The sequence below is a fragment of the Oncorhynchus mykiss genome, chromosome 15 (assembly GCF_057628025.1).
Source record: "Oncorhynchus mykiss isolate SJ-2025 chromosome 15, ASM5762802v1, whole genome shotgun sequence".
NCBI classification, from domain to species: Eukaryota; Metazoa; Chordata; class Actinopteri; order Salmoniformes; family Salmonidae; genus Oncorhynchus; species Oncorhynchus mykiss.
In genome coordinates this window covers 1631560-1659001 of record NC_143036.1, presented here as the reverse complement: position 1 = coordinate 1659001, position 27442 = coordinate 1631560, and the positions used below count along the sequence as shown (strand labels likewise).

Here is a 27442-nt window from a genome sequence, read left to right as displayed (position 1 = left end):
CTCTACCAGTGTATTTATCCCTGTGTTTCCTGTCTCTCTGTACCAGTGTATTTATCCCTGTGTTTCCTGTCTCTCTGTGCCAGTGTATTTATCCCTGTGTTTCCTGTCTCTCTCTACCAGTGTATTTATCCCTGTGTTTCCTGTCTCTCTCTACCAGTGTATTTATCCCTGTGTTTCCTGTCTCTCTCTACCAGTGTATTTATCCCTGTGTTTCCTGTCTCTCTCTACCAGTGTATTTATCCCTGTGTTTCCTGTCTCTCTGTACCAGTGTATTTATCCCTGTGTTTCCAGTCTCTCTGTGCCAGTGTATTTATCCCTGTGTTTCCTGTCTCTCTGTGCCAGTGTATTTATCCCTGTGTTTCCTGTCTCTCTCTACCAGTGTATTTATCCCTGTGTTTCCTGTCTCTCTCTACCAGTGTATTTATCCCTGTGTTTCCTGTCTCTCTCTACCAGTGTATTTATCCCTGTGTTTCCTGTCTCTCTGTACCAGTGTATTTATCCCTGTGTTTCCTGTCTCTCTGTACCAGTGTATTTATCCCTGTGTTTCCTGTCTCTCTCTACCAGTGTATTTATCCCTGTGTTTCCTGTCTCTCTCTACCAGTGTATTTATCCCTGTGTTTCCTGTCTCTCTCTACCAGTGTATTTATCCCTGTGTTTCCTGTCTCTCTCTACCAGTGTATTTATCCCTGTGTTTCCTGTCTCTCTGTACCAGTGTATTTATCCCTGTGTTTCATGTCTCTCTGTACCAGTGTATTTATCTCTGTGTTTCCTGTCTCTCTGTACCAGTGTATTTATCCCTGTGTTTCATGTCTCTCTGTGCCAGTGTATTTATCTCTGTGTTTCATGTCTCTCTGTACCAGTGTATTTATCCCTGTGTTTCCTGTCTCTCTGTGCCAGTTCGTCTTGTATGTTTCCAAGTCAACCAGTGGTTTTCCTGTTCTCCGGCTTTTTGCATTTCTCCTTTTTCTAGTCCTCCCGGTTTTGACCCTTGTCTGTTTCTGGACTCTGTACCCGCCTGCCTAAACCATGAACGAGCCTGCCTGGACCATGAACGAGCCTTTCTGCCACTCTGTACCTCCTGGACTCTGATCTGGTTTTTACTTTTTTGCCTGTCCATGACCATTCTCTTGCCAACCCCTTTGGATTATTAAACATTGTAAGACTCCAAACATCTGCCTCCTGTGTCTGAATCTGGGTCTCGCCTTGTGCCTTGATATTAATAGATATAAGAGCATCGCTCATCTCTACAATAGAAAACTCCTCTTCACATATGGACTTGAACTCATCAGAAATAACATGACCAAAGACATGTTTTATAAAAGGTTCACATTCAGTTCCATTAAATTAGATGTATACAGATGTTCATAGAACTAATATACAGGTTGAGATGATGTTAAGGTCTTTACAAGGTGTTGTCAATATTTAAGACAGAGTTTTTTTTATAGTTCCTTTTTTTTAAGAGCAAAACATTATCTTGTGTTTTTCTCACCCTCGTCGACCCATCTTGCATTTACATCTAATAAAAGCCCCTTTAGCGAAACCAATGTACATTTCATCTGGTTCTATTCAAGATTCAAATCTGTTTCATCCTCTGCTTGAAAGGGTATCCTTTTCTAAAATAACATTACATTTATTCATGAGCTCATCTTTAAAACATTTTTGCTTCTTTAGTTCATTACTGTGTAATGGCGATGGATCTTACTTTAAAGATCAATATTTCCCAGTTACTTCCATGCGTTGATTCTAAATCATTTGAGTTAAACGAGTCTATAATCAAGTTCTTTAGTTGTTTATGCTCTTGTACATACTGTAAAAGTGGGAGATAAATGAGAAACAAATCAATTCTGAATCTGACGGTCATTGACATATTACACCAGGTGTATTCGTTACATTTTGTACTACAGAAGAACCAAAACGAGCTGTCACTATTCCGAGATCGTGTTTATCTATTTCTAGGTGGAAGTCTATCACAGCATGGATCAGAGATGAGACGACCGCTCTGTGTGTGATTAGCCATGCCTTAAGCGGCTGCTTCGTCGGTTGTTAGGCAACAGGAAACGCCCGACGTTAGCCTCTCTGACTCTGTAACGTTTAGCATCACTGAGGAACGGAAAGCAACAGGAAACAGGGACAATAACATCAACGACACACTCTCTAAGTTGAGAAGTTTATCAGGAAAACATGGCTGACACAGATCCAGTTTGTTTAGTAAGTTATTTTTTTATTAGGTAATATGTTTATTGGCTAACGTTAGCTAGCTAGCCTTTTAAACTTGGATATGATTTATTTGATGAAGTTGCCTGCCAGTTGGTTAGTGTTAACTGTCTGGCTAGTTAGATATTTAACGTTAGCTAGTTGTGTCTAACAGGTTTATGTTGGGGGGTAAAACACAGCTTCTTACAATGATACTGTATCAATTACTGAAAGTAAGCTTTAATGTCTACTCTCATCCTCAGGCTTCACTGATTTACTTCATGGGTGAGAAGTTCTACAGGCAATCCATACACACAGCCGAGTACTACCTGAAGATGTACAGCAAGGATCCTGTTCTGCTGTTTTTTAAAGGCTTTGGGATACTAATGGAAGGTACAACCGTATATTTGGACTCTTTCGTGTATTGACTCAACATTGTTGATGGCAGATTCTGTCATTTGACTGAGACCAGGCTATACACGAGAGGAGCATGATCACTACCGTTATGCATTATTCAATGGTAGGTCGAACCCAGGAGGCCATGAGAGAGCTGGAGCAGGTGAAGGACAAGCCGACCGTGGCCATATGTTCCAGCATGGCTCTTATCTGTGCACACAAGCGAAGTGACATGATTGGTGAGCGGGTGGATAGGCCTAGATTTAATGGTCTGTTCCAATAGGCTAATCTTCTAGTTGTCCTTAGCCTCAAACAACCTCCCATCCTTTTGTTTGATATGAAATGGCAGAGTATCAGGCTACGTGTTATGTAAAGTGTGTTTATCTCTTGTCTGCAGATCACGAGGCTGTGGCAGCCCTGGAGACCCACGTGAGGAATATCCGTAAGACGGCAGGAGAGAAGCCTCTGTTCTATGGAGCCCTGTTCCTGTGGCTGTTGGGCCACGTTGACAAGGCCAAAGACTACATTGACAAGATACTGAAGATATCCAAGTCCTCAAAAGAGGTCCGTACCCATGCATGACACCAGTATTATTCATTTTTCATTTAGGCTCATACGAAGCTGTATAGTATGATTTCAAACATAGCACATGCAAATTCAGGTTTACTAAAGTGCATGACAAATCTATGAATGATATTTTCTGTAGTTCCAAAGTAATACCGTGCTTTGGTCAGTAGACATTGTGGTGAAACTCTAGTTGTTCCTCTCGTTGCCAGGGGTCCATCCTGAAGGGCTGGGTGGATATGAACTCCGAGGATGAGTTTCAGAGGAACAACGCTATCTGCTACCTGGACGGAGGAGGGCAGCACTCCAGGGATGTGTTCGGCATGATGGGAAAGGTACCACAATGCACAGCAGCAGCTCTCCCTTTGGTTCACTGATTCTAAACTATTCTTATTCTTATAAAAGTATTTGTTTGAGAGGCTACAGCTGTGATGGTTGGCTGTAGGCACAGCAGTCCAAGGAAAAGTTACCTAACATTTGTTGATAATTGAATTTAACCTGATGGTTTCTATTCCTTGTTTCACAGGCCAAGTACTTTATGAACCAGCATAACTTCATTGGATCCCAGCAGGTGGTGAATCAGATAGTGACCTCCCACTCAGACTTCCTCCCTGGTCTGATGCTGAAGATGAAGCTGTTCCTGGCTCTACAGGACTGGGAGCAGGCCCTGGATACAGCTGCTAGGTAACTAGGACTCCTGATCCCTAACCCTACGAGACTGGCTAGCTGTTGTTATTCGTAGTTATAGCTATACTATATTGGTATATTGTAACTCAACCGTGAACCACTGTTCTTAGTGATGAATACATCTCTGTTATACAGTCCCTGTCAAAAGTTTGAACACCTACTCTTTCCAGGGGTTTCTTTCTTTTTTCTATTTTCTACATTGTATAATAATTGTGAAGACGTAAACTATGAAATAACAAATATGGAATCATGTAGTAACCAATAAAGTGTTAAACAAATCCTTCAAAGTAATCACCCTTTGCCTAGATGAAAGCTTTTCACACTCTAGGCATTCTCTCAACCAGCTTCATGAGGTAGTCACCTGGAATGCATTTCAATTAGCAGGTGTGCCTTGTTAATTTGTGGAATTTTCCGCATGTGTGGTTCCCACTGTGAAGCATGAAGGAGGAGGTGTGATGGTATGGGGGTGCTTTGCTGGTGACACTGTCAGTGATTTATTTAGAATTCAAAGCACACTTAACCAGCATGGCTACCTCAGCATTCTGCAGCGATGCGCCATCCCATCTGGTTTGCTATCATTTGTTTTCCCACAGGACAATAACCCAACACACCTCCAGGCTGTGTAAGGGCTATTTGACCAATAAGGAGAGTGATGGAGTGCTGCATCAGATGACCTGGCCTCCACAATCACCCAACCTCAACCCAATTGGGATGAGTTGGACTGCAGAGTGAAGGAAAAGCAGCCAACAAGTGCTCAGCATATGTGGGAAATTTCGGAAAAGCATTCTAGGTGAAGTTGGTTGAGAGAATGCCAGGAGTGTGCAAAGCTTTCATCAAGGCAAAGGGTGGTTACTTTGAAGAATCTCAAATATAAAATATATTTTGATTTGTTTAATCACCCTGTCATCTCAGATTTTGAAATTATGCTTTACAGCCAAAGCAAGACAAGTGTTTGTGTAAGTTTATCGATTGCCTAGTATAGCATTATGTCCAGCTAGCATCAGGAAGCTTGGTCACGAAAATCAGAAAAGCAATCAAATTAAGCGTTTACCTTTGATGATCTTCGGATGTTTTCACTGACGAGACTCCCAGTTAGACAGCAAATGTTCCTTTTGTTCCATAAATATTATTTTTATACCCAAAATAGCTTCTTTTGTTGGTCACGTTGTGTTGAGAAATCTACCAGAAATAGTGGTCACGGCAACGCCAAAAAAAAATCTAAATTATGTCCATAATATCGACAGAAACATGGCAAACGTTTTTTATAATCAATCCTCAAGGTGTTTTTCAAATATCTATTCGATAATATATTAACTGGGACAATTGGATTTTCAGTAGGAGCGAGAGGAAAAATGACTACCTCTGTCTTTTACGCAATAATCACTCTGAGAGCCCTCAACTGGCCACTGACGCAATGTAGTCGTTTACACTCATTCTTCAAAATAAAGGCCTGAAACTACGTCTAAAGGCTGTAGACACCTTAGGGAAGCCACAGAAAAAGGAATCTGGTTGATATCCCTTTCAATGGGCAATAGGGATGCATAGAAAGACAGGGGTTTCAAAATAAGAGTCAGTTCCTGATTGGATTTTTCTCAGGATTTCGCCTGCAACATCAGTTCTGTTATACTCACAGACAATATTTTTACAGTTTTGGAAACTTTAGAGTGTTTTCTATCTATTATATGCATATTCTAGCATCTGGTCCTGAGAAATAGGCAGTTTACTTTGGGAACGTTATTTTTCCAAAAATAAAAATAGTGCCCCCTAGTTTCAAGAGGTTAACACTTTTTTGGTTACTACATGATTCCATATGTGTTATTTCATAGTTTTGATGTCTTCACTACTATTCTACAATGTAGAAAATAGTAAAAAATATAAAGACACACCCAGGAATAAGTAGGTGTGTCCAAACTTTTGACTGGTACCGCATATTTTATTCAGGATTTTACAACAAGATGGGCGGAATCTGAACGCTATCCAAGTTCTCGCCATCCATACCATTGTGAGGGATGGGGATCTGGTCAAGGTGAGTTCAGTATATGGTGCTACATGCTGTAGTACAGTAGCATCGTATAACCAGACTGATGAATGCTGTAGCCAAACAGAATGGAAGCTGGCAACACTTCCTGGTGGTTGTACGAGACTGGTAGTACAGTAGATACAATTTTATTTTTTGGCCAACCAGCTACTGTGGCAGGTACATTTAAAAATCTACCAGCCACTCAGATTTATTTACAAGTCAAATTATTTTTCTTCCGCTAAAATTACACCAACCAAACACAAGGAAACCCGGATGAGCCTGCTTTGTAATGTTTCTAAAACAATACAAGTAATGTGGCATAATTAAGTGATAAGACCCGAGGAGGTGTGATATATGGCCAGTATACCACGGCTAAGGGCTGTTCTTATGCACGACGCATTGCGGAGTGCCTGTACACAGCCCTTAGCCGTGGCATATATCACAAACCCCTGAGGTACCTTATTGCCATTATAAACTGATTACCAACGTAATTAGAGCAGTAAAAATAAATGTTTTGTCATAACCGTGGTATACGGTCTGATATACCACGGCTGTCAGCCAATCAGCACTCAGGGCTCGAACCACCCAGTTTATGTTTAATAAATGTGTGACCCGAACCTTTTAACCAAAATATCACAGATGAGAAAAATGTTCACCTGCCCCTTTAATAAATCCGACCCTTTTTAAAATTTTCGCCTAAAATGACCCAAATTGAACTGCCTGCAGCTCAGGACCTGAAGCAAGGATGTGCATATTCTTGATACCATTTGAAAGGAAACACTTTGAAGTTTGTGGAAATGTGAAATTAATGTAGGAGAATATGGCACAATAGATCTGGTAGAATATAATTCAGAGAAAAAAAACATGCTTTTTTTGTACCATCATCTTTGAAATGCAAGAGAAAGGCCATAATGTATTATTCCAGCCCTGGCACAATTTACAATTTGGCCACTAGATGGCAGTAGTATATGTGAAAAGTTTTAGACTGATCCGAAGAACCATTGTATTTCTGTTCATTAATACAGAACTGTGCACTGTGCACTCTCCTTAATCAATAGCATGGTATTATTTCACTGCAATAGCTACTGTAAATTGGACAGTGCAGTTAGATTATCAAGAATTTATGCTTTCTGCCGATATAAGATATGTCTATGTCCTGGGAAATGTGTTACTTACAACCTCAATCCCATTAGCCTACGTTAGCGAAATGTGTTACTTACAACCTCAATCCCATTAGCCTACGTTAGCGAAATGTGTTACTTATAACCGCAATCCCATTAGCCTACGTTAGCGAAATGTGTTACTTACAACCTCAATCCCATTAGCCTACGTTAGCGAAATGTGTTACTTACAACCTCAATCCCATTAGCCTACGTTAGCGAAATGTGTTACTTACAACCTCAATCCCATTAGCCTACGTTAGCGAAATGTGTTACTTACAACCTTAATCCCATTAGCCTACATTAGCGAAATGTGTTACTTACAACCTCAATCCCATTAGCCTACGTTAGCACAACCGTCCCGCGGGGGGAACAGCGAGGGGCAGGGCGTTACCATGGTAGTGTGACTCGAGCCATGTTTGTGTCTGTGTGATTGGGTCTAGTAGAAGCGTGATCTTCTCTTCCCAAGCAGTTGAAACTCAAACATTAAAAAACACCCTAGCTTGTGAAAAAAAATAAAAAATTAGCCAAGAAACAAGGACAAAGATTCAATTCACTTTCACTTTCAAGAAAATTAGACCAAGTTGTATGCGTGTGCACAGCGCTTCTTAAAAGGAGTGTTTCACTTGTACTCAGCTCCCAGTCAGGCAGAGTTGTGGCGCGATGTGGGGTAGTCTATACGATTCGTCGTTCTTTGACATTGTGCGATTTAATTTACCAGCTATGAAACAAAACGGCAGACATTTTTTGAAAACAGCTACTGCAGCATTTATTTTACTATACATGTGATCATACTGGACTTTTTATTCATAAATGTGAGTGAATCGCTTGGAGCTCTGACCCAACCGCCAACGTGGATGGTGAAATATACATCTTATATGCCAATGCTAAATTCTGCCGTTTGGCAGATGTCAATATAAGGAGCTGATGGTTATGTTATGTTTGTAGGCCAAGGAACATCTGCAGGCCCTGGTTAGTGCAGCAGAGGTCTCAGAGCCATGCTCTCCCGGTCTCCACGTCAGTCTCACCCAGCCCATCAGCAGACTGGTAAGTATTTAGCTGAGTTTAGTGGGGTGGTATGTGATGCACCACTAGACATACAGAACATCTGGGGCTTAGACCTGAAGACCTGGGGCTGACTGGGGGGGTTTAGCCCTGAAGACCTGGGGCTGACTGGGGGGGCTTAACCCTGAAGACCTGGGGCTGACTGGGGGGGTTTAGCCCTGAAGACCTGGGGCTGACTGGGAGGGTTTAGCCCTGAAGACCTGGGGCTGACTGGGGGGGTTTAGCCCTGAAGACCTGTGGCTGACTGGGGGGGCTTAACCCTGAAGACCTGGGGCTGACTGGGGGGGGGGGGGTTGCCCTGAAGACCTGGGGCTGACTGGGGGGGTTTAGCCCTGAAGACCTGGGGCTGACTGGGGGGGTTTAGCCCTGAAGACCTGGGGCTGACAGGGGGGGGTTTGCCCTGAAGACCTGGGGCTGACTGGGGGGGGGTTTCCCTGAAGACCTGGGGCTGACTGGGGGGTTTACCCTGAAGACCTGGGGTTGACTGGGGGGTTTAGCCCTGAAGACCTGGGGCTGACTGGGGGGTTTAGCCCTGAAGACCTGGGGCTGACTGGGGGGGGTTTGTCCTGAAGACCTGGGGCTGACTGGGGGGGGGGTTTGCCCTGAAGACCTGGGGCTGACTGGGGGGGTTTAGCCCTGAAGACCTGGGGCTGACTGGGGGGGTTTAGCCCTGAAGACCTGGGGCTGACTGGGGGGCTTTTGTCCTGAAGACCTGGGGCTGACTGGGGGGGGTTTAGCCCTGAAGACCTGGGGCTGACTGGGGGGCTTTTGTCCTGAAGACCTGGGGCTGACTGGGGGGGTTTAGCCCTGAAGACCTGGGGCTGACTGGGGGGGTTTAGCCCTGAAGACCTGGGGCTGACTGGGGGGGTTTGTCCTGAAGACCTGGGGCTGACTGGGGGGCTTTTGTCCTGAAGACCTGGGGCTGACTGGGGGGCTTTTGTCCTGAAGACCTGGGGCTGACTGGGGGGGGGTTGTCCTGAAGACCTGGGGCTGACTGGGGGGGTTTGTCCTGAAGACCTGGGGCTGACTGGGGGGGGTTTGTCCTGAAGACCTGGGGCTGACTGGGGGGGTTTGCCCTGAAGACCTGGGGCTGACTGGGGGGGTTTAGCCCTGAAGACCTGGGGCTGACTGGGGGGGTTTGTCCTGAAGACCTGGGGCTGACTGGGGGGGTTTGTCCTGAAGACCTGGGGCTGACTGGGGGGGGTTTGTCCTGAAGACCTGGGGCTGACTGGGGGGGGTTTGTCCTGAAGACCTGGGGCTGACTGTTTTTTTTTTGCAGAAGCATAAGGCTGTGTTGCATATCTCCATGCGCTGTGCTCTCCTGACACCAAATAATCAACACTTCCTAATATTAATTTAATGGATTGTGGTCAGTAAACCCATGGAACATTTATATTAATATTATTTAACCTTTATTTACAGTTGAAGTCGGAAGTTTCCATCCACTTAGGTTGGAGTCATTAAAACTAGTTTTTCAACCACTCCACAAATGCTAACAAACTATAGTTTTGGCAAGTCGGTTAGGACATCTACTTTGTGCAAGACACAAGTCATTTTTCCAACAATTGTTTACAGACAGATTATTTCACTTATAATTCACTGTATCACAATTCCAGTGGGTCAGAAGTTTACATACACTAAGTTGACTGTGCCTTTAAACAGCTTGGAAAATTCCAGAAAATGAGGTCATGGCTTTAGAAGCTTCTGATAGGCTAATTGACATCATTTGAGTCAATTGGAGGTGTACCTGTGGATGTATTTCAAGATCTACCTTCAAACTCAGTGCCTCTTTGCTTGACATCATGGGAAAATCAAAGACCTCAGAAAAACAAATTGTAGACCTCCACAAGTCTGGTTCATCCTTGGGAGCAATTTCCAAACGCCTGAAGGTACCATGTTCATCAGTACAAACAATAGTACGCAAGTATAAACACTGTGGGACCACGCAGCCGTCATACCGATCAGGAAGGAGACACGTTCTGTCTCCTAGAGATGAACGTACTTTGGTGTGAAAAGTGCAAATCAATCCCAGAACAACAGCAAAGGACCTTGTGAAGATGCTGGAGGAAACGGGTACAAAAGTATCTATATCCACAGTAAAACGAGTCCTATATCTACATACCCTGAAAGGCCGCTCAGCAAGGAAGAAGCCACTGCTCCAAAACTGCCATTAAAAAAGCCAGACTACGGTTTGCAACTGCACATGGGGACAAAGATCGTACTTTTTGGAGAAATGTCCTCTGGTCAGATAAAAATTTTGTGGGCAGAACTGAAAAATTGTGTGTGTGTGAGCAAGGCCTACAAACCTGACTCAGTTACACCAGCTCTGTCAGGAGGAATGGGCCAAAATTCACCCAATTTATTGTGGGAAGCTTGTGGAAGGCTCCTGAAATGTTTGACCCAAGTTAAACAATTTAAAGGAAATGCTACCAAATACTAATTGAGTGTATGTAAACTTCTGACCCACTGGGAATGTGATAAAATAAAAATAAAAGCTGAAATAAATAATTCTCTCTACTATTATTCTGACATTTCACATTCTTAAAATAAAGTGGTGATCCTAACTGACCTAAGACAGGGAATTTTTACTAGGATTAAATGTCAGGAATTGTGAAACTGTGTTTAAATGTATTTGGCTAAGGTGTATGTAAACTTCAGACTTCAACTGTAACTAGGCAAGTCAGTTAAGAAAAAATTCTTATTTACAATGACGGCCTAGCAAAAGGCCTCCTGCTGGGATTAAAAATATAAATATGGGACAAAACATACGTTATGACGAGACAACACCACATGAAGAGAGACCTAAGATAACACAGCATTGTAGTAGCACAGCGTGGTAGTAGCACAGCATGGTAGCAACACAACATGGTAGCAGCACAGCATGGTAGCAACACAACATGGCAGCAGCACAACATGGTAGCAACACAGCACGGTAGCAGCACAACATGGCAGCAACACAGCATGGTAGCAACACATCATGGCAGCAGCACAACATGGTTGCAACACAGCATGGCAGCAGCACAACATGGTAGCAACACAGCACGGTAGCAGCACAACATGGCAGCAACACAGCATGGTAGCAACACATCATGGCAGCAGCACAACCTGGCAGCAACACTATGGTAGCAACACAGCATGGTAGCAGCACAACATGGCAGCAGCACAACATGGTAGCAACACAGCATGGTAGCAGCACAACATGGCAGCAACACAGCATGGTAGCAACACAGCATGGCAGCAGCACAACATGGCAGCAACACAACATGGCAGCAGCACAACATGGTTGCAACACAGCATGGCAGCAGCACAACATGGTAGCAACACAGCACGGTAGCAGCACAACATGGCAGCAACACAGCATGGTAGCAACACATCATGGCAGCAGCACAACATGGCAGCAACACAGCATGGTAGCAACACAGCATGGTAGCAGCACAACATGGCAGCAGCACAACATGGTAGCAACACAGCATGGTAGCAGCACAACATGGCAGCAACACAGCATGGTAGCAACACAGCATGGCAGCAGCACAACATGGCAGCAACACAACATGGCAGCAGCACAACATGGCAGCAACACATCATGGCAGCAGCACAACATGGCAGCAGCACAACATGGCAGCAACACAGCATGGTAGCAACACAGCATGGCAGCAGCACAACATGGCAGCAACACAGCATGGTAACAGCACAACATGGCAGCAACACAGCATGACAGCAGCACAACATAACAACATGGCAGCAGCACAACATGGCAGCAGCACAAAACATGGTACAAACATTATTGGTCCAGACAACAGCACAGAGGGCAAGAAGGTAGAGACAACAATACATCACGCAAAGCAGCCACAACTGTCAGTAAGAGTGTCCATGGTTGATGATCTTTGAATGAAGAGATTGAGATAAAACTGTCCAGAAACTGCATGTTGGTATGGGCTTGGTGTGGGCTAACCTGTGGTTGGCTGGTGTGGGCTTGGTGTGGGCTAACCTGTGGTTGGCTGGTGTGGGCTAACCTGTGGTTGGCTGGTGTGGGCTAACCTGTGGTTGGCTGGTGTGGGCTAGCCTGTGGTTGGCTGGTGTGGGGCTTGGTGTGGGCTAACCTGTGGTTGGCTGGTGTGGGCTTGGTGTGGGCTAACCTGTGGTTGGCTGGTGTGGGCTAACCTGTGGTTGGCTGGTGTGGGCTAGCCAACCACAGCTGGTGTGGGGCTTGGTGTGGGCTAACCTGTGGTTGGCTGGTGTGGGGCTTGGTGTGGGCTAACCTGTGGTTGGCTGGTGTGGGCTTGGTGTGGGCTAACCTGTGGTTGACTGGTGTGGGCTAGCCTGTGTTTGGCTGGTGTGGGCTAGCCTGTGTTTGGCTGGTGTGGGCTAGCCTGTGGTTGGCTGGTGTGGGCTAGCCTGTGTTTGGCTGGTGTGGGCTAGCCTGTGTTTGGCTGGTGTGGGCTAGCCTGTGTTTGGCTGGTGTGGGCTAGCCTGTGGTTGGCTGGTGTGGGCTAGCCCGTGTTTGGCTAGTGTGGGCTTGGTGTGGGCTAGCCCGTGTTTAGCTGGTGTGGGCTTGGTGCGGGCTAGCCTGTATTTGGCTGGTGTGGGCTTGGTGTGGGCCAAACCGTGTTTGGCTGGTGTGGGCTTGAGGTGGGTTTGGTGTGGGCTAGCCTGTTTTTGGCTGGTGTGGGCTAATCTGTGCCCACTTTTACCAGTGAATACCCACATGGATCCAATGGGGTGATATCACTTATCACAGGTGCTGGATTAGAAAACATAATGTAGAACTAAAAGGTAGTTTGCTGAACCAAAGAACCTTCAGGGTTGTTTTAGCCAGCTGGGGGGTCTCCCAGCCCAGTCCCTTGGCCTCTGTTTCCATGGAACCAGTTGTTTTAGCCAGCTGGGGTGTCTCCCAGCCCAGTCCCTTGGCCTCTGTTTCCATGGAACCAGTTGTTTTAGCCAGCTGGGGGGTCTCCCAGCCCAGTCCCTTGGCCTCTGTTTCCATGGAACCAGTTGTTTTAGCCAGCTGGGGGGTCTCCCAGCCCAGTCCCTTGGCCTCTGTTTCCATGGAACCAGTTGTTTTAGTCAGCTGGGGGGTCTCCCAGCCCAGTCCCTTGGCCTCTGTTTCCATGGAACCAGTTGTTTTAGCCAGCTGGGGGGTCTCCCAGCCCAGTCCCTTGGCCTCTGTTTCCATGGAACCAGTTGTTTTAGTCAGCTGGGGGGTCTCCCAGCCCAGTCCCTTGGCCTCTGTTTCCATGGAACCAGTTGTTTTAGCCAGCTGGGGGGTCTCCCAGCCCAGTCCCTTGGCCTCTGTTTCTATGGAACCAGTTGTTTTAGCCAGCTGGGGCGTCTCCCAGCCCAGGCCCTTGGCCTCTGTTTCCATGGAACCAGTTGTTTTAGCCAGCTGGGGGGTCTCCCAGCCCAGGCCCTTGGCCTCTGTTTCCATGGAACCAGTTGTTTTAGCCAGCTGGGGGGTCTCCCAGCCCAGTCCCTTGGCCTCTGTTTCCATGGAACCAGTTGTTTTAGCCAGCTGGGGGGTCTCCCAGCCCAGTCCCTTGGCCTCTGTTTCCATGGAACCAGTTGTTTTAGCCAGCTGGGGGGTCTCCCAGCCCAGTCCCTTGGCCTCTGTTTCCATGGAACCAGTTGTTTTAGCCAGCTGGGGCGTCTCCCAGCCCAGTCCCTTGGCCTCTGTTTCCATGGAACCAGTTGTTTTAGCCAGCTGGGGGGTCTCCCAGCCCAGTCCCTTGGCCTCTGTTTCCATGGAACCAGTTGTTTTAGCCAGCTGGGGGGTCTCCCAGCCCAGTCCCTTGGCCTCTGTTTCCATGGAACCAGTTGTTTTAGCCAGCTGGGGCGTCTCCCAGCCCAGTCCCTTGGCCTCTGTTTCCATGGAACCAGTTGTTTTAGTCAGCTGGGGGGTCTCCCAGCCCAGTCCCTTGGCCTCTGTTTCCATGGAACCAGTTGTTTTAGCCAGCTGGGGGGTCTCCCAGCCCAGTCCCTTGGCCTCTGTTTCCATGGAACCAGTTGTTTTAGCCAGCTGGGGGGTCTCCCAGCCCAGTCCCTTGGCCTCTGTTTCCATGGAACCAGTTGTTTTAGCCAGCTGGGGGGTCTCCCAGCCCAGTCCCTTGGCCTCTGTTTCCATGGAACCAGTTGTTTTAGCCAGCTGGGGGGTCTCCCAGCCCAGTCCCTTGGCCTCTGTTTCCATGGAACCAGTTGTTTTAGCCAGCTGGGGGGTCTCCCAGCCCAGTCCCTTGGCCTCTGTTTCCATGGAACCAGTTGTTTTAGCCAGCTGGGGGGTCTCCCAGCCCAGTCCCTTGGCCTCTGTTTCCATGGAACCAGTTGTTTTAGCCAGCTGGGGGGTCTCCCAGCCCAGTCCCTTGGCCTCTGTTTCCATGGAACCAGTTGTTTTAGCCAGCTGGGGGGTCTCCCAGCCCAGTCCCTTGGCCTCTGTTTCCATGGAACCAGTTGTTTTAGCCAGCTGGGGGGTCTCCCAGCCCAGTCCCTTGGCCTCTGTTTCCATGGAACCAGTTGTTTTAGCCAGCTGGGGGGTCTCCCAGCCCAGTCCCTTGGCCTCTGTTTCCATGGAACCAGTTGTTTTAGCCAGCTGGGGGGTCTCCCAGCCCAGTCCCTTGGCCTCTGTTTCCATGGAACCAGTTGTTTTAGCCAGCTGGGGTGTCTCCCAGCCCAGTCCCTTGGTCTCTGTTTCCATGGAACCAGTTGTTTTAGCCAGCTGGGGGGTCTCCCAGCCCAGTCCCTTGGCCTCTGTTTCCATGGAACCAGTTGTTTTAGCCAGCTGGGGGGTCTCCCAGCCCAGTCCCTTGGCCTCTGTTTCCATGGAACCAGTTGTTTTAGCCAGCTGGGGGGTCTCCCAGCCCAGTCCCTTGGCCTCTGTTTCTATGGAACCAGTTGTTTTAGCCAGCTGGGGGTTCTCCCAGCCCAGTCCCTTGGCCTCTGTTTCCATGGAACCAGTTGTTTTAGCCAGCTGGGGGGTCTCCCAGCCCAGTCCCTTGGAGCACAACGTTCTGGGTCTTTGTGTATCAGGGTTTTTGTGTTAACACATGACTTTGGGTTGGGGGGGTAATAATATGTTGAGTATGTTCACATATTGAAGTACATCGGTATGTCAGCCTCCCAATACGACACATGAAATCTGATGTTCCAGAGAGATCTATACATGACTGTACTGTCCCATTTGGATGTAGAACTATGACATCCTCTGTCTGTCTGTAGTGTGGAGGCAACCCAGAGATCCTTCAGCTGCTGACTCCATTTACAGAGAGGGCGTACTCTAAAGCCCCTGGGAATGCTGATGTGGCCAATGAGATGGGTTACCTTCTGTCCCTACAGAAGAAGACTAAGGAGGCCACCAGGTGGTACTCTACTGCTCTCGACATTGACACCAGCAGTGTCCCAGCCCTGGCAGGTAGGTGGGTTAGTGTCTACACATTCATACACACAGCTCTGCTGCTTTCCCAGTGTGTTGATGTGCATCTTCTTAGCTTTTTTAAAATGTGATAGCTCTGGTGAGTAATAACATGACATGTCCAAAAGTATGTGGACACCTGCTCGTCGGACATCTCATTCCAAAATCATGGGCATTAATATGGAGTTGGTCCCTCTGCTGCTATAACAGCCTCCACTCTTCTGGGAAGGCTTTAATATGGAGTTGGTCCCTCCCTTTGCTGCTATAACAGCCTCCACTCTTCTGGGAAGGCTTTCCACTAGATGTTGGAACTAGAGGTCGGCCGATTATGATTTTTCAACGCCGATACCGATACCGATTATTGGAGGACCAAAAAAAAACCCGATACCGATTAATCGGACGATTAAAAACATATATATATTTGTAATAATGACAATTACAACAATACTGAATGAACACTTTTCTTTTACCTTCATATAATACATCAATAAAATCAATTTAGCCTCAAATAAATAAGGAAACATGTTCTATTTGGTTTAAATAATGCAAAAACAAAGTGTTGGAGAAGAAAGTAAAAGTGCAATATGTGCCACGTAAAAAAGCTAACGTTTCAGTTCCTTGCTCAGAACATGAGAACATATGAAAGTTGGTGGTTCCTTTTAACATGAGTCTTCAATATTCCCAGGTAAAAAGTTTTAGGTTGTAGTTATTATAGGACTATTTCCCTCTATACCATTTGTATTTCATTAACCTTTGACTATTGGATGTTCTTATAGGCACTTTAGTATTGCCAGTGTAACAGTATAGCTTCCGTCCCTCTCCTCGCCACTACCTGGGCTCGAATCAGGAACACATCGACAACAGCCACCCTCGAAGCAGCATTGCCCATGCAGAGCAAGGGGAATAACTACTCCAAGTCTCAGAGCGAGTGACGTTTGAAACGCTATTATCGTGCACCCCGCTAACTAGCTAGCCATTTCACATCGTTTACACCAACCTAATATCGGGAGTTGATAAGCTTGAAGTCATAAACAGCTCAATGCTTGAAGCATTGCAAAGAGCTACTGGCAAACGCACGAAATGTGCTGTTTGAATGAATGCTTACGAGCCTGCTGCTGCCTTCCATCGCTCAGTCAGACTGCTCTACCAAATATCAAATCATAGACTTAATTATAACATAATAACACACAGAAATATGAGCCTTTGGTCATTGATATGGTCGAATCCGGGAAACTCACAAACTGCTGCATATACCCTGACTGCTTGCACGGAATGCAAGAGAAGTGACACTATTTCCCTAATTAAAATAAATTAATGTTAGCAGGCAATATTAACTAAATATGCAGGTTTAAAAATATATACTTGTGTATTGATTTTAAAGAAAGGCACTGATGTTTGGTGCAACGACATTGCTAAATCATCACCCGTTTGTCGAAGTAGGCTGTGATTTGATGAAAAATTAACAGGCACCGCATCGATTATATGCAACGCAGGACACGCTAGATAAACTAGTAATATCAACCATGTGTTGTTAACTAGTTATGATTGATTGTTTTTTATAAGATAAGTTTAATGCTAGCTAGCAACTTACCTTGGCTTCTTGCTGCCCTCACGTACCAGGTGGTCAGCCTGCCATGCAGGCTCCTCATGGAGTGCAATGTAAGGCAGGTGGTTATTCCTCCTTCACCAAACTTTACAGTTGGCACTATGCATTGGGGCAGGTAGTGTTTTCCTGGCATCCACCAAACCCAGATTTGTCCGTCTGAATGCCAGATGGTAAAGCGTGATTAATCACTCCAGAGAACGCATTTCCACTGCTCCAGAGTCCAATTGCGGCGAGCTTTACACCACTTAGGCTTGTTTTGCAGCTGTTCGACCATGGAAACTCATTTCATGAAGCTCCCGACAAACAGTTATTGTGCTGACATTGTTTCCAGAGGCAGTTTGGAACTCGGTATTGAGTGTTGCAACTGACGACATGATTTTTACACACTGCGCATTTCAGCACTCGGCGGTCCCGTTCTGTAAGCTTGTGTGGCCTACCACTTCGTCGATGAGCCGTTGTTGATCCTAGACGTTTCCACTTCACAATAACAGCACTTACCTTTGACCGGGGGCAGCTCTAGCAGGGCATAAATTTGACTAACTGACTTGTTGGAAAGGTGGCATCCTATGACAGTGCCGGAATGTCACTGAGCTCTTCATTCCGGTCCATTCTACTGTCAATGTTTGTCTATGGAGATTGCATGGCTGTGTGCTCGATTTTATACACCTATCAGCAACAAGTGTGGCTGAAATAGCCAAATCCACTAATTTGAAGTGGTGTCCACATACGTTTGTGTATATTTAGTGTATTTCCTATGCTTCTTAAGGCAATATCCTTGAACTTGCTGTATGTTGAGTGTTGTGGTGAGGCCACTGAGGTGTTTGTTTTTCTAGGACTGATCCGCTGCCAGCTGATGGACGGCCAGCTACAGGAAGCAGCCAATCAGCTGGAGTTCCTCAGAGAGATCCACCAGTCCATTGGCCAGTCAGCGGTATGACACGCAGCATTCTCCTGAGTGACCAATCACATTACACTGATCTATCACTGAGGTCACAAGGTCCCATAAATTGAACGAGGTTGGGGGGTGTTGAGATTTTGTTTGATTAGGAACGTGGTAAGAAAAGTATAGTAAAGGGAACTGTATCTTCCCCTGTCTGTACTGTAGGAGCTGGTCCTTCTGCAGGCTCTCCTGGTCCACAAGAGAGGGGCGGGGCTAGCGGTGATGTCACCCTTACTGAAGGAGGCCACCGACCTTCACTTCCTGGACCTGCGAGGGCGACCAATGGGACCAGACTACTTCCACAGGCTCCACCCCGACTTTATTTTCCAAGTGGTCAACCTCTACCTTTCCTTCTTCCAGGTAAACCCTTAGACCCCTCAAATTCAACTCTGGACCTGGCAGCCAATTCCCCTGCTTTTTAAATTCTTCCCCTCTAATCGGGGACTGATTTAGACCTGGGACACCAGGTGGGTGATTCCCCTCTAATCGGGGACTGATTTAGACCTGGGACACCAGGTGGGTGATTTCCCTCTAATCAGGGACTGATTTAGACCTGGGACACCAGGTGGGTGATTCCTCTCTAATCAGGGACTGATTTAGACCGGAGACACCAGGTGGGTTTCCTCTCTAATCAGGGACTGATTTAGACCTGGGACACCAGGTGGGTGATTCCCCTCTAATCAGGGACTGATTTAGACCTGGAACACCAGGTGGGTGATTCCCCTCTAATCAGGGACTGATTTAGACCCGAGACACCAGGTGGGTGATTCCTCTCTAATCAGGGACTGATTTAGACCTGGGACACCAGGTGGGTGATTCCCCTCTAATCAGGGACTGATTTAGACCTGGGACACCAGGTGGGTGATGCCCCTCTAATCAGGGACTGATTTAGACCTGGGACACCAGGTGGGTGATTCCCCTCTAATCAGGGACTGATTTAGACCTTGGACACCAGGTGGGTGATTCCCCTCTAATCAGGGACTGATTTAGACCTGGGACACCAGGTGGGTGATTCCCCTCTAATCAGGGACTGATTCAGACCTGGGACACCAGGTGGGTGATTCCCCTCTAATCAGGGACTGATTTAGACCAGGAACACCAGGTGGGTTATTCCCCTCTAATCAGGGACTGATTTAGATCTGGGACACCAGGTGGGTGAAAATAATTATCAGGTAGAAATGAAAATCAGCTGTAATTCGTAGGTAGACTAGCAGTTAAGAGCGTTGGGCTAGTAACCAAAAGGTTGCTGGTTCAAATCACTGGTTCAAATCCCAGAGCTGAAACATCTGTGCCCTTGAGCAAGGATCAGTTGAATACCCCTGGTCTAGACAACATGGGTAATGAAGGATCAGTTGAATACCCCTGGTCTAGACAACATGGGTAATGAAGGATCAGTTGAATACCCCTGGTCTAGACAACATGGGTAATGAAGGATCAGTTGAATACCCCTGGTCTAGACAACATGGGTAATGAAGGATCAGTTGAATACCCCTGGTCTAGACAACATGGGTAATGAAGGATCAGTTGAATACCCCTGGTCTAGAAAACATGGGTAATGAAGGATCAGTTGAATACCCCTGGTCTAGACAACATGGGTAATGAAGGATCAGTCTAATACCCCTGGTCTAGACAACATGGGTAATGAAGGATCAGTTAAATATCCCCTGGTCTAGACAACATGGGTAATGAGGGATCAGTTAAATATCCCTGGTCTAGACAACATGGGTAATGAGGGATCAGTTTAATACCCCTGGTCTAGACAACATGGGTAATGAGGGATCAGTTAAATACCCCTGGTCTAGACAACATGGGTAATGAGGAATCAGTTAAATACGTGGTCTAGACAACATGGGTAATGAGGGATCAGTTAAATACACCTGGTCTAGACAACATGGGTAATGAAGGATCAGTTAAATACCCCTGGTCTAGACAACACGGGTAATGAGGGATCAGTTAAATACCCCTGGTCTAGACAACACGGGTAATGAAGTATCAGTTTAATACCCCTGGTCTAGACAACATGGGTAATGAAGGATTAGTTTAATACCCCTGGTCTAGACAACATGGGTAATGAAGGATCAGTTTAATACCCCTGGTCTAGACAACATGGGTAATGAGGGATCAGTTAAATACCCCTGGTCTAGACAACACGGGTAATGAAGTATCAGTTAAATACCCCTTCCGAGTATATTACTCGCTAATGGCCAGTCCCCTGTTAACTTCTTATGGGCAGGTGGGACGGTAGCGTCAGCCGCTGTGTCTGATTTCAAAAAGGCTTCACGGCGAAACCAAACCATGCGATTATCTGAGGACAGCGCCCCGCATACAAACACATGAAAATCATATTTCAACCAGGCAGGTGCTCCACAAAAGTCAGAAATAGCTATATAATTAATGCCTTACCTTTGAAGATCTTCTTCTGTTGGCACACCAATATTTCCCAGAAACATCACAAATGGTCATTTTGTTCGATAATGTCCTTCTTTATGTCCCAAAAATGTCAATTTATTTTATGCTTTTGATTTCAGAAATACACCAGTTTCAACTCGCCCAATATGCCGACAAAGTGTCTAATAAGTTACCTGTAAACTTGGTCCAAACATATCAAACAACGTTCCTAATCCAACCGCAGGTACCCTAAAACGTAAATAATCAACACAATTTAAGACGGAGTAAACTGTTTCTAATACCGGATAAAAACACAGTGAAGCGCGCTCCAGTTCACGCGCACCAAAAGAGTAGAGTCCACCTGGAATGACACTTAAAATGAATAGGACTACTTCTTAATTTCTCAAAAGATAAACATCGAACAATTTCTAAAGGCTGTTGACATCTAGTGGTAGCCATAGGAACTGCAACCAGGTTCCTCATAATAAGGGTATCCCATAGAAAACTATTGGGAAATCCTATGACCTCAATTTTTACCCCCCTGGATGATTTGTCCCCGGGGTTTCACCTGCCATATCAGTTCTGTTATACTCACAGACATTATTTTATCAGTTTTATAAATGTTAGAGTGTTCTATCCAAATCTACCAATTATATGCATATCCTAGCTTCTGGGCCTGAGTAACATCCGGAGGTGAAAATACTGCCCCCTACCCAGGAGAGGTTAACAAAGACTATGAAATTAGGGCAGGAGTTTCTATCCAAAGAGATACCCGGGATTGTAACATACTCTGCTTCACGGAAACATGGCTAGCTGGGGACATGAGATTCTCTGATCCACCTCTACGCAGACGACACCATTCTGTATACATCTGGCCCTTCTTTGGACACTGTGTTAACTAACCTCCAAACGATCTTCAATGCCATACAACACTCCTTCCTTGGCCTCCAACTGCTTTTAAATGCTAGTAAAACTAAGTGCATGCTCTTCAACCAATGCTCTTCAGCCTCCCGCCTGACTAGCATCACTACTCTGGACAGTTCTGACTTAGAAAATGTGGACAACTACAAATACCTAGATGTCTGGCTAGACTGTAAACTCTCCTTCCAGACTCACATTAACCATCTCCAATCCAAAGGTAAATCTAGAATCGGCTTCCTATTTTGCAACAAAGCCTCCTTCACTCATGCTGCCAAACATACCCTCGTAAAACTGACTCTCCTATCGATCCTTGACTTTAATGATGCCATTTACAAAATAGCCTCCAACACTCTACTCAACAAATTGGTTAAATAAAGGTGAAATAAAAATTGTATTCATAAAAAATAACATCTGCTAACCATGTGTATGTGACCAATAAAATTTGATTTAATTTATAGCATTTCCATGCAGGAGGGAAAGTTCTTTAGCGGTATTTCTAACGACCCATGCCTCCAATCCCCTCCCTCCCAGGAGAAGCCCCTGACGGCAGGTCAGCCAGTCCCCTTTGGCCTGAGTCACTCTGGAATGGTCCTGCAGCCTGTGGTCAAGATGGCCCCCGGACTGCTGCCTGGAGCCTACCACATGGCCCATGTCAAGTTCCTTTCAGGTAGGAGCCTATCAGGGTGTCTGCATTCTCCGTCCTCCCTCCTCCAAACCGATCAGTGGTCGAGGAGTGTGTAATTTTGTTAGTAGTCAAACGGAAGATGGTCCTCCTCTCCTCAATAGCCTCATTTGGCAAGGAAGCACAAGTGAATTTTACCAGGAAGCCACACTCCCTTTGAATCAGTTGTATAATTGGAGGAGAAAACCAAGAATACATTCAAAAACAATATGCCAGGTCAGTTCTCCTAGCCTGCCACGTTAATGATCCTAACCTGCCATGTTAATTCTCCTAACCTGCCACGTCAGTTATCCTAGCCTGCCACATGGCAGGCTGACGTGGCTGACGTGGCAGGACAACTGACCTGGCAGGCTAGGAGAACTGACGTGGCAGGTTAGGACAACTGACGTGGCAGGCTAGGAGAACTGACGTGGCAGGCTAGGAGAACTGACGTGGCAGGCTAGGAGAACTGACGTGGCAGGTTAGGAGAATTAACATGGCAGGTTAGGATCATTAACGTGGCAGGTTAGGAGAACTGACGTGGCAGGCTAGGAGAACTGACGTGGCAGGCTAGGAGAACTGACCTGGCAGGCTAGGAGAACCGACGTGGCAGGCTAGGAGAACTGACCTGGCAGGCTAGGAGAACTGACCTGGCAGGCTAGGAGAACTGACGTGGCAGGCTAGGAGAACTGACCTGGCAGGCTAGGAGAACTGACCTGGCAGGAGAACCGACGTGGCAGGCTAGGAGAACTGACGTGGCAGGCTAGGAGAACTGACGTGGCAGGCTAGGAGAACTGACGTGGCAGGCTAGGAGAACTGACGTGGCAGGCTAGGAGAACTGACCTGGCAGGCTAGGAGAACTGACCTGGCAGGAGAACCGACGTGGCAGGCTAGGAGAACTGACGTGGCAGGCTAGGAAAACCGACGTGGCAGGCTAGGAGAACTGACGTGGCAGGAGAACTGACGTGGCAGGCTAGGAGAACTGACGTGGCAGGAGAACTGACGTGGCAGGAGAACCGACGTGGCAGGTTAGGACAACTGACGTGGCAGGCTAGGACAACTGACGTGGCAGGCTAGGAGAGCTGACGTGGCAGGCTAGGAGACCTGACGTGGCAGGCTAGGAGAACTGACGTGGCAGGAGAACTGACGTGGCAGGAGAACCGACGTGGCAGGTTAGGACAACTGACGTGGCAGGCTAGGAGAGCTGACGTGGCAGGCTAGGAGAACTGACGTGGCAGGCTAGGAGAACTGACGTGGCAGGAGAACTGACGTGGCAGGCTAGGAGAACTGACGTGGCAGGAGAACTGACGTGGCAGGAGAACCGACGTGGCAGGTTAGGACAACTGACGTGGCAGGCTAGGACAACTGACGTGGCAGGCTAGGAGAACTGACGTGGCAGGCTAGGAGAACTGACGTGGCAGGAGAACTGACGTGGCAGGAGAACCGACGTGGCAGGTTAGGACAACTGACGTGGCAGGCTAGGAGAACTGACGTGGCAGGCTAGGAGAGCTGACGTGGCAGGAGAACTGACGTGGCAGGCTAGGAGAACCGACGTGGCAGGCTAGGAGAGCTGACGTGGCAGGAGAACTGACGTGGCAGGCTAGGAGAACTGACCTGGCAGGCTAGGAGAACTGATGTGGCAGGCTAGGAGAACTGACGTGGCAGGCTAGGAGAACTGACGTGGCAGGCTAGGAGAACTGACCTGGCAGGCTAGGAGAACTGACGTGGCAGGAGAACTGACGTGGCAGGAGAACTGACGTGGCAGGCTAGGAGAACTGACGTGGCAGGAGAACTGACGTGGCAGGAGAACTGACGTGGCAGGCTAGGAGAACTGACGTGGCAGGCTAGGAGAACTGACGTGGCAGGCTAGGAGAACTGACGTGGCAGGCTAGGAGAACTGACGTGGCAGGCTAGGAGAACTGACGTGGCAGGAGAACTGACGTGGCAGGAGAACTGACGTGGCAGGCTAGGAGAACTGACGTGGCAGGAGAACTGACGTGGCAGGAGAACTGACGTGGCAGGCTAGGAGAACTGACGTGGCAGGCTAGGAGAACTGACGTGGCAGGCTAGGAGAACTGATGTGGCAGGCTAGGAGAACTGACGTGGCAGGCTAGGAGAACTGACGTGGCAGGCTAGGAGAACTGACGTGGCAGGTTAGGAGAACTGATGTGGCAGGTTAGGAGAACTGATGTGGCAGGCTAGGAGAACTGACGTGGCAGGCTAGGAGAACTGACGTGGCAGGAGAACTGACGTGGCAGGCTAGGAGAACTGACGTGGCAGGCTAGGACAACTGACGTGGCAGGAGAACTGACGTGGCAGGCTTGGAGAACTGACGTGGCAGGGTAGTAGAACTTACGTGGCATGCTAGGCGAACTGACGTGGCAGGTTAGGAGAACTGACGTGGCAGGCTAGGAGAACTGACGTGGCAGGCTAGGAGAACTGACGTGGCAGGCTAGGACAACTGACGTGGCAGGAGAACAGACGTGGCAGGCTAGGAGAACTGACGTGGCAGGCTAGGAGAACTGACGTGGCAGGCTAGGAGAACTGACGTGGCAGGCTAGGAGAACTGACGTGGCAGGCTAGGAGAACTGACGTGGCAGGCTAGGACAACTGACGTGGCAGGAGAACTGACGTGGCAGGCTAGGAGAACTGACGTGGCAGGCTAGGAGAACTGACGTGGCAGGCTAGGAGAACTGACGTGGCAGGGTAGGAGAACTGACGTGGCAGGCTAGGACAACTGACGTGGCAGGTTAGGATAAGGAACGTAGGCGTCTATCACATAGCTCATGCCTAGTTCCTCTCAGGTGAGACCACCATGATGGACAAGGCAACCTGAATTGTGACTCACAAGTTAACATGATATACTACCAATATAACATTGATTGGGGTAAGTCCCTGCAACAGACTAGTCGCCTCCTGCTCCTGTGAGCCGGTTTACTTACTTTATTATATACAATAATACTCTCTTTAAACATCTATCTCGCTGTCTGGGTTATGTCTCCTGTCAGGTGACAGCCAGTCAGCTCAGCAGTTCCTGGATTTCTGTCTGGAGAGAGACCCGACCATCGCTGAGGTCCACCTGCTGCAGGCCAGGATACACCTCCATGAGGGAGACTACAACCTCTGCTTTCAGTGTCTGGAGACCGGAGTCAGCCACAACTTCCAGGTAAACTAGTGTAGAGACCAGACCAGAGTCAGTCACAACTTCCAGGTAAACTAGTGTAGAGACCAGACCAGAGTCAGCCACAACTTCCAGGTAAACTAGTGTAGAGACCAGACCAGAGTCAGTCACAACTTCCAGGTAAACTAGTGTAGAGACCAGACCAGACTCAGTCACAACTTCCAGGTAAACTAGTGTAGAGACCAGACCAGAGTCAGTCACAACTTCCAGGTAAACTAGTGTAGAGACCAGACCAGAGTCAGCCACAACTTCCAGGTAAACTAGTGTAGAGACCAGACCAGACTCAGTCACAACTTCCAGGTAAACTAGTGTAGAGACCAGACCAGAGTCAGTCACAACTTCCAGGTAAACTAGTGTAGAGACCAGACCAGACTCAGTCACAACTTCCAGGTAAACTAGTGTAGAGACCAGACCAGACTCAGTCACAACTTCCAGGTAAACTAGTGTAGAGACCAGACCAGAGTCATCCCTCCCTCTCTCCCACTTTCCATCCCTCTCTCTCTTTCCATCCCTCCCCCTCTCTCTTTTTCCCTCTCTCCCTCTTTCCATCCCTCCACCTCTCCCTCTTTCCATCCCTCCCCCTCTTTTTCTTTCCATCCCTCCCCTTCTCTCGTTCTCCCTCTCTCCCTCTTTCCATCCCTCCCTCTCTCTCTTTCTCCCTCTCTCCCTCTTTCCATCCCTCCCCCTCTCTTTCCCCCTCTCTCCCTCTTTCCATCCCTCCCTCTCTCCCTCTTTCCATCCCTCAACATCTTTCCATCCCTCCACCTCTCCCTCTTTCATCCCTCTCTCTCTTTCTCCCTCTCTCCCTCTTTCCATCCCTCCACCTCTCCCTCTTTCCCTCCCCCCTCTCTATTTCTCCCTCCCTCTTTCCATCCCTCCCTCTCTCTCTTTCTCCCTCTCTCCCTCTTTCCATCCCTCCACCTCTCCCTCTCTCACTTTCCATCCCTCCCTCTTTCCCTCTTTCCATCCCTCTCTCCCTCTTTCCATCCCTCTCTCCCTCTTTCCCTCTTTCCATCCCTCTCTCCCTCTTTCCATCCCTCCCTCTCTCCCTCTTTCCATCCCTCTCCCACTTTCCTTCCCTCCCTCACTCTCTCTTTCCATCCCTCCCTCTCTCTCTCTTTCCATCCCCCCTCTCTCTCTTTCTCCCTCTCTCCCTCTTTCCATCCTTTCCTCTCTCCCTCTTTCCATCCCTCTCCCTCTTTCCATCCCTCCCTCTCTCCCTCTTTCCATCCCTCTCCCTCTTTCCATCCCTTCCTCTCTCCCTCTTTCCATCCCTCCATCTCTCTCTCTTTCCATCCATCCTCCCCTCTCTCTCTTTCTCCCTCTCTCCCTCTTTCCATCCATCCCTCCCTCTCTCTCTTTCTCCCTCTCTCCCTCTTTCCATCCCTCCACCTCTCCCTCTTTCCATCCCTCCCTCTCTCCCTCTTTCCATCCCTCCACCTCTCCCTTTTTCCATCCCTATCCCTCTTTCCATCCATCTCCCTCTTTCCATCCCTCCGTCTCTCCCTCTTTCCACCCATCCCTCCCTCTCTCTCTTTCTCCCTCTCTCCCTCTTTCTATCCCTCCACCTCTCCCTCTTTCCATCCCTCCCCCTCTCCCTCTTTCCATCCCTCCACCTCTCCCTCTTTCCATCCCTCCTCCTCTCCCTCTTTCCATCCCTCCCTCTCTCCCTCTTTCCATCCCTCCCTCTCTCCCTCTTTCCATCCCTCCCTCTCTCCCTCTCTCCATCCCTCCACCTCTCCCTCTTTCCATCCCTCCCCCTTTCTCTTTCTCCCTCTCTCCCTCTTTTCATCCCTCCACCTCTCCCTCTTTCCATCCCTCCCCCTCTCTCTTTCTCCCTCTCTCCCTCTTTCCATCCCTCCCTCTCTCCCTCCCTCCACCTCTCCCTCTTTCCATCCCTCCCCCTCTCTCTTTCTCCCTCTCTCCCTCTTTCCATCCCTCTCCCTTTTTCCATCCCTCCCCCTCTCTCTCTTTCCATCCCTCCCCATCTCTCTTTCTCCCTCTCTTCCTCTTTCCATCCCCCCTCTCTCTTTTTCTCCCTCTCTCCCTCTTTCCATCCCTTCCTCTCTCCCTCTTTCCATCCCTCTCCCTCTTTCCGTCCCTCCACCTCTCCCTCTTTCCATCCATCCCTCCCTCTCTCCATCCCTCCACCTCTCCCTCTTTCCATCCCTCCCCCTCTCTCTTTCTCCCTCTCTCCCTCTTTTCATCCCTCCACCTCTCCCTCTTTCCATCCCTCCCCCTCTCTTTCTCCCTCTCTCCCT

General features: G+C 47.9%; 1 protein-coding gene across 4 annotated transcripts in view; it reads left to right on the top strand.

Annotated features, from left to right (window-relative positions):
* Positions 1-2028: 2028 nt before the first annotated feature.
* The window catches only part of LOC110490875 (tetratricopeptide repeat protein 21B), a 66477-nt gene continuing 41063 nt past the window's right edge, over positions 2029-27442 (top strand). For all 4 annotated transcript variants that reach the window (XR_016486524.1, XR_016486523.1, XM_036945639.2 and 1 more), the window contains exons 1-13: positions 2029-2208; positions 2457-2586; positions 2718-2828; positions 2987-3153; positions 3366-3488; positions 3680-3837; positions 5782-5866; positions 7969-8067; positions 15292-15484; positions 17924-18021; positions 18196-18390; positions 21871-22006; positions 25009-25166. Coding sequence is in view for 2 of the 4 variants with exons in the window: in XM_036945639.2 (XP_036801534.2) it covers positions 2182-2208; positions 2457-2586; positions 2718-2828; positions 2987-3153; positions 3366-3488; positions 3680-3837; positions 5782-5866; positions 7969-8067; positions 15292-15484; positions 17924-18021; positions 18196-18390; positions 21871-22006; positions 25009-25166 (1680 nt within the window). In the remaining 2 variants the exon portion in view is untranslated. The remainder of the gene's footprint in view (positions 2209-2456; positions 2587-2717; positions 2829-2986; positions 3154-3365; positions 3489-3679; positions 3838-5781; positions 5867-7968; positions 8068-15291; positions 15485-17923; positions 18022-18195; positions 18391-21870; positions 22007-25008; positions 25167-27442) is intronic.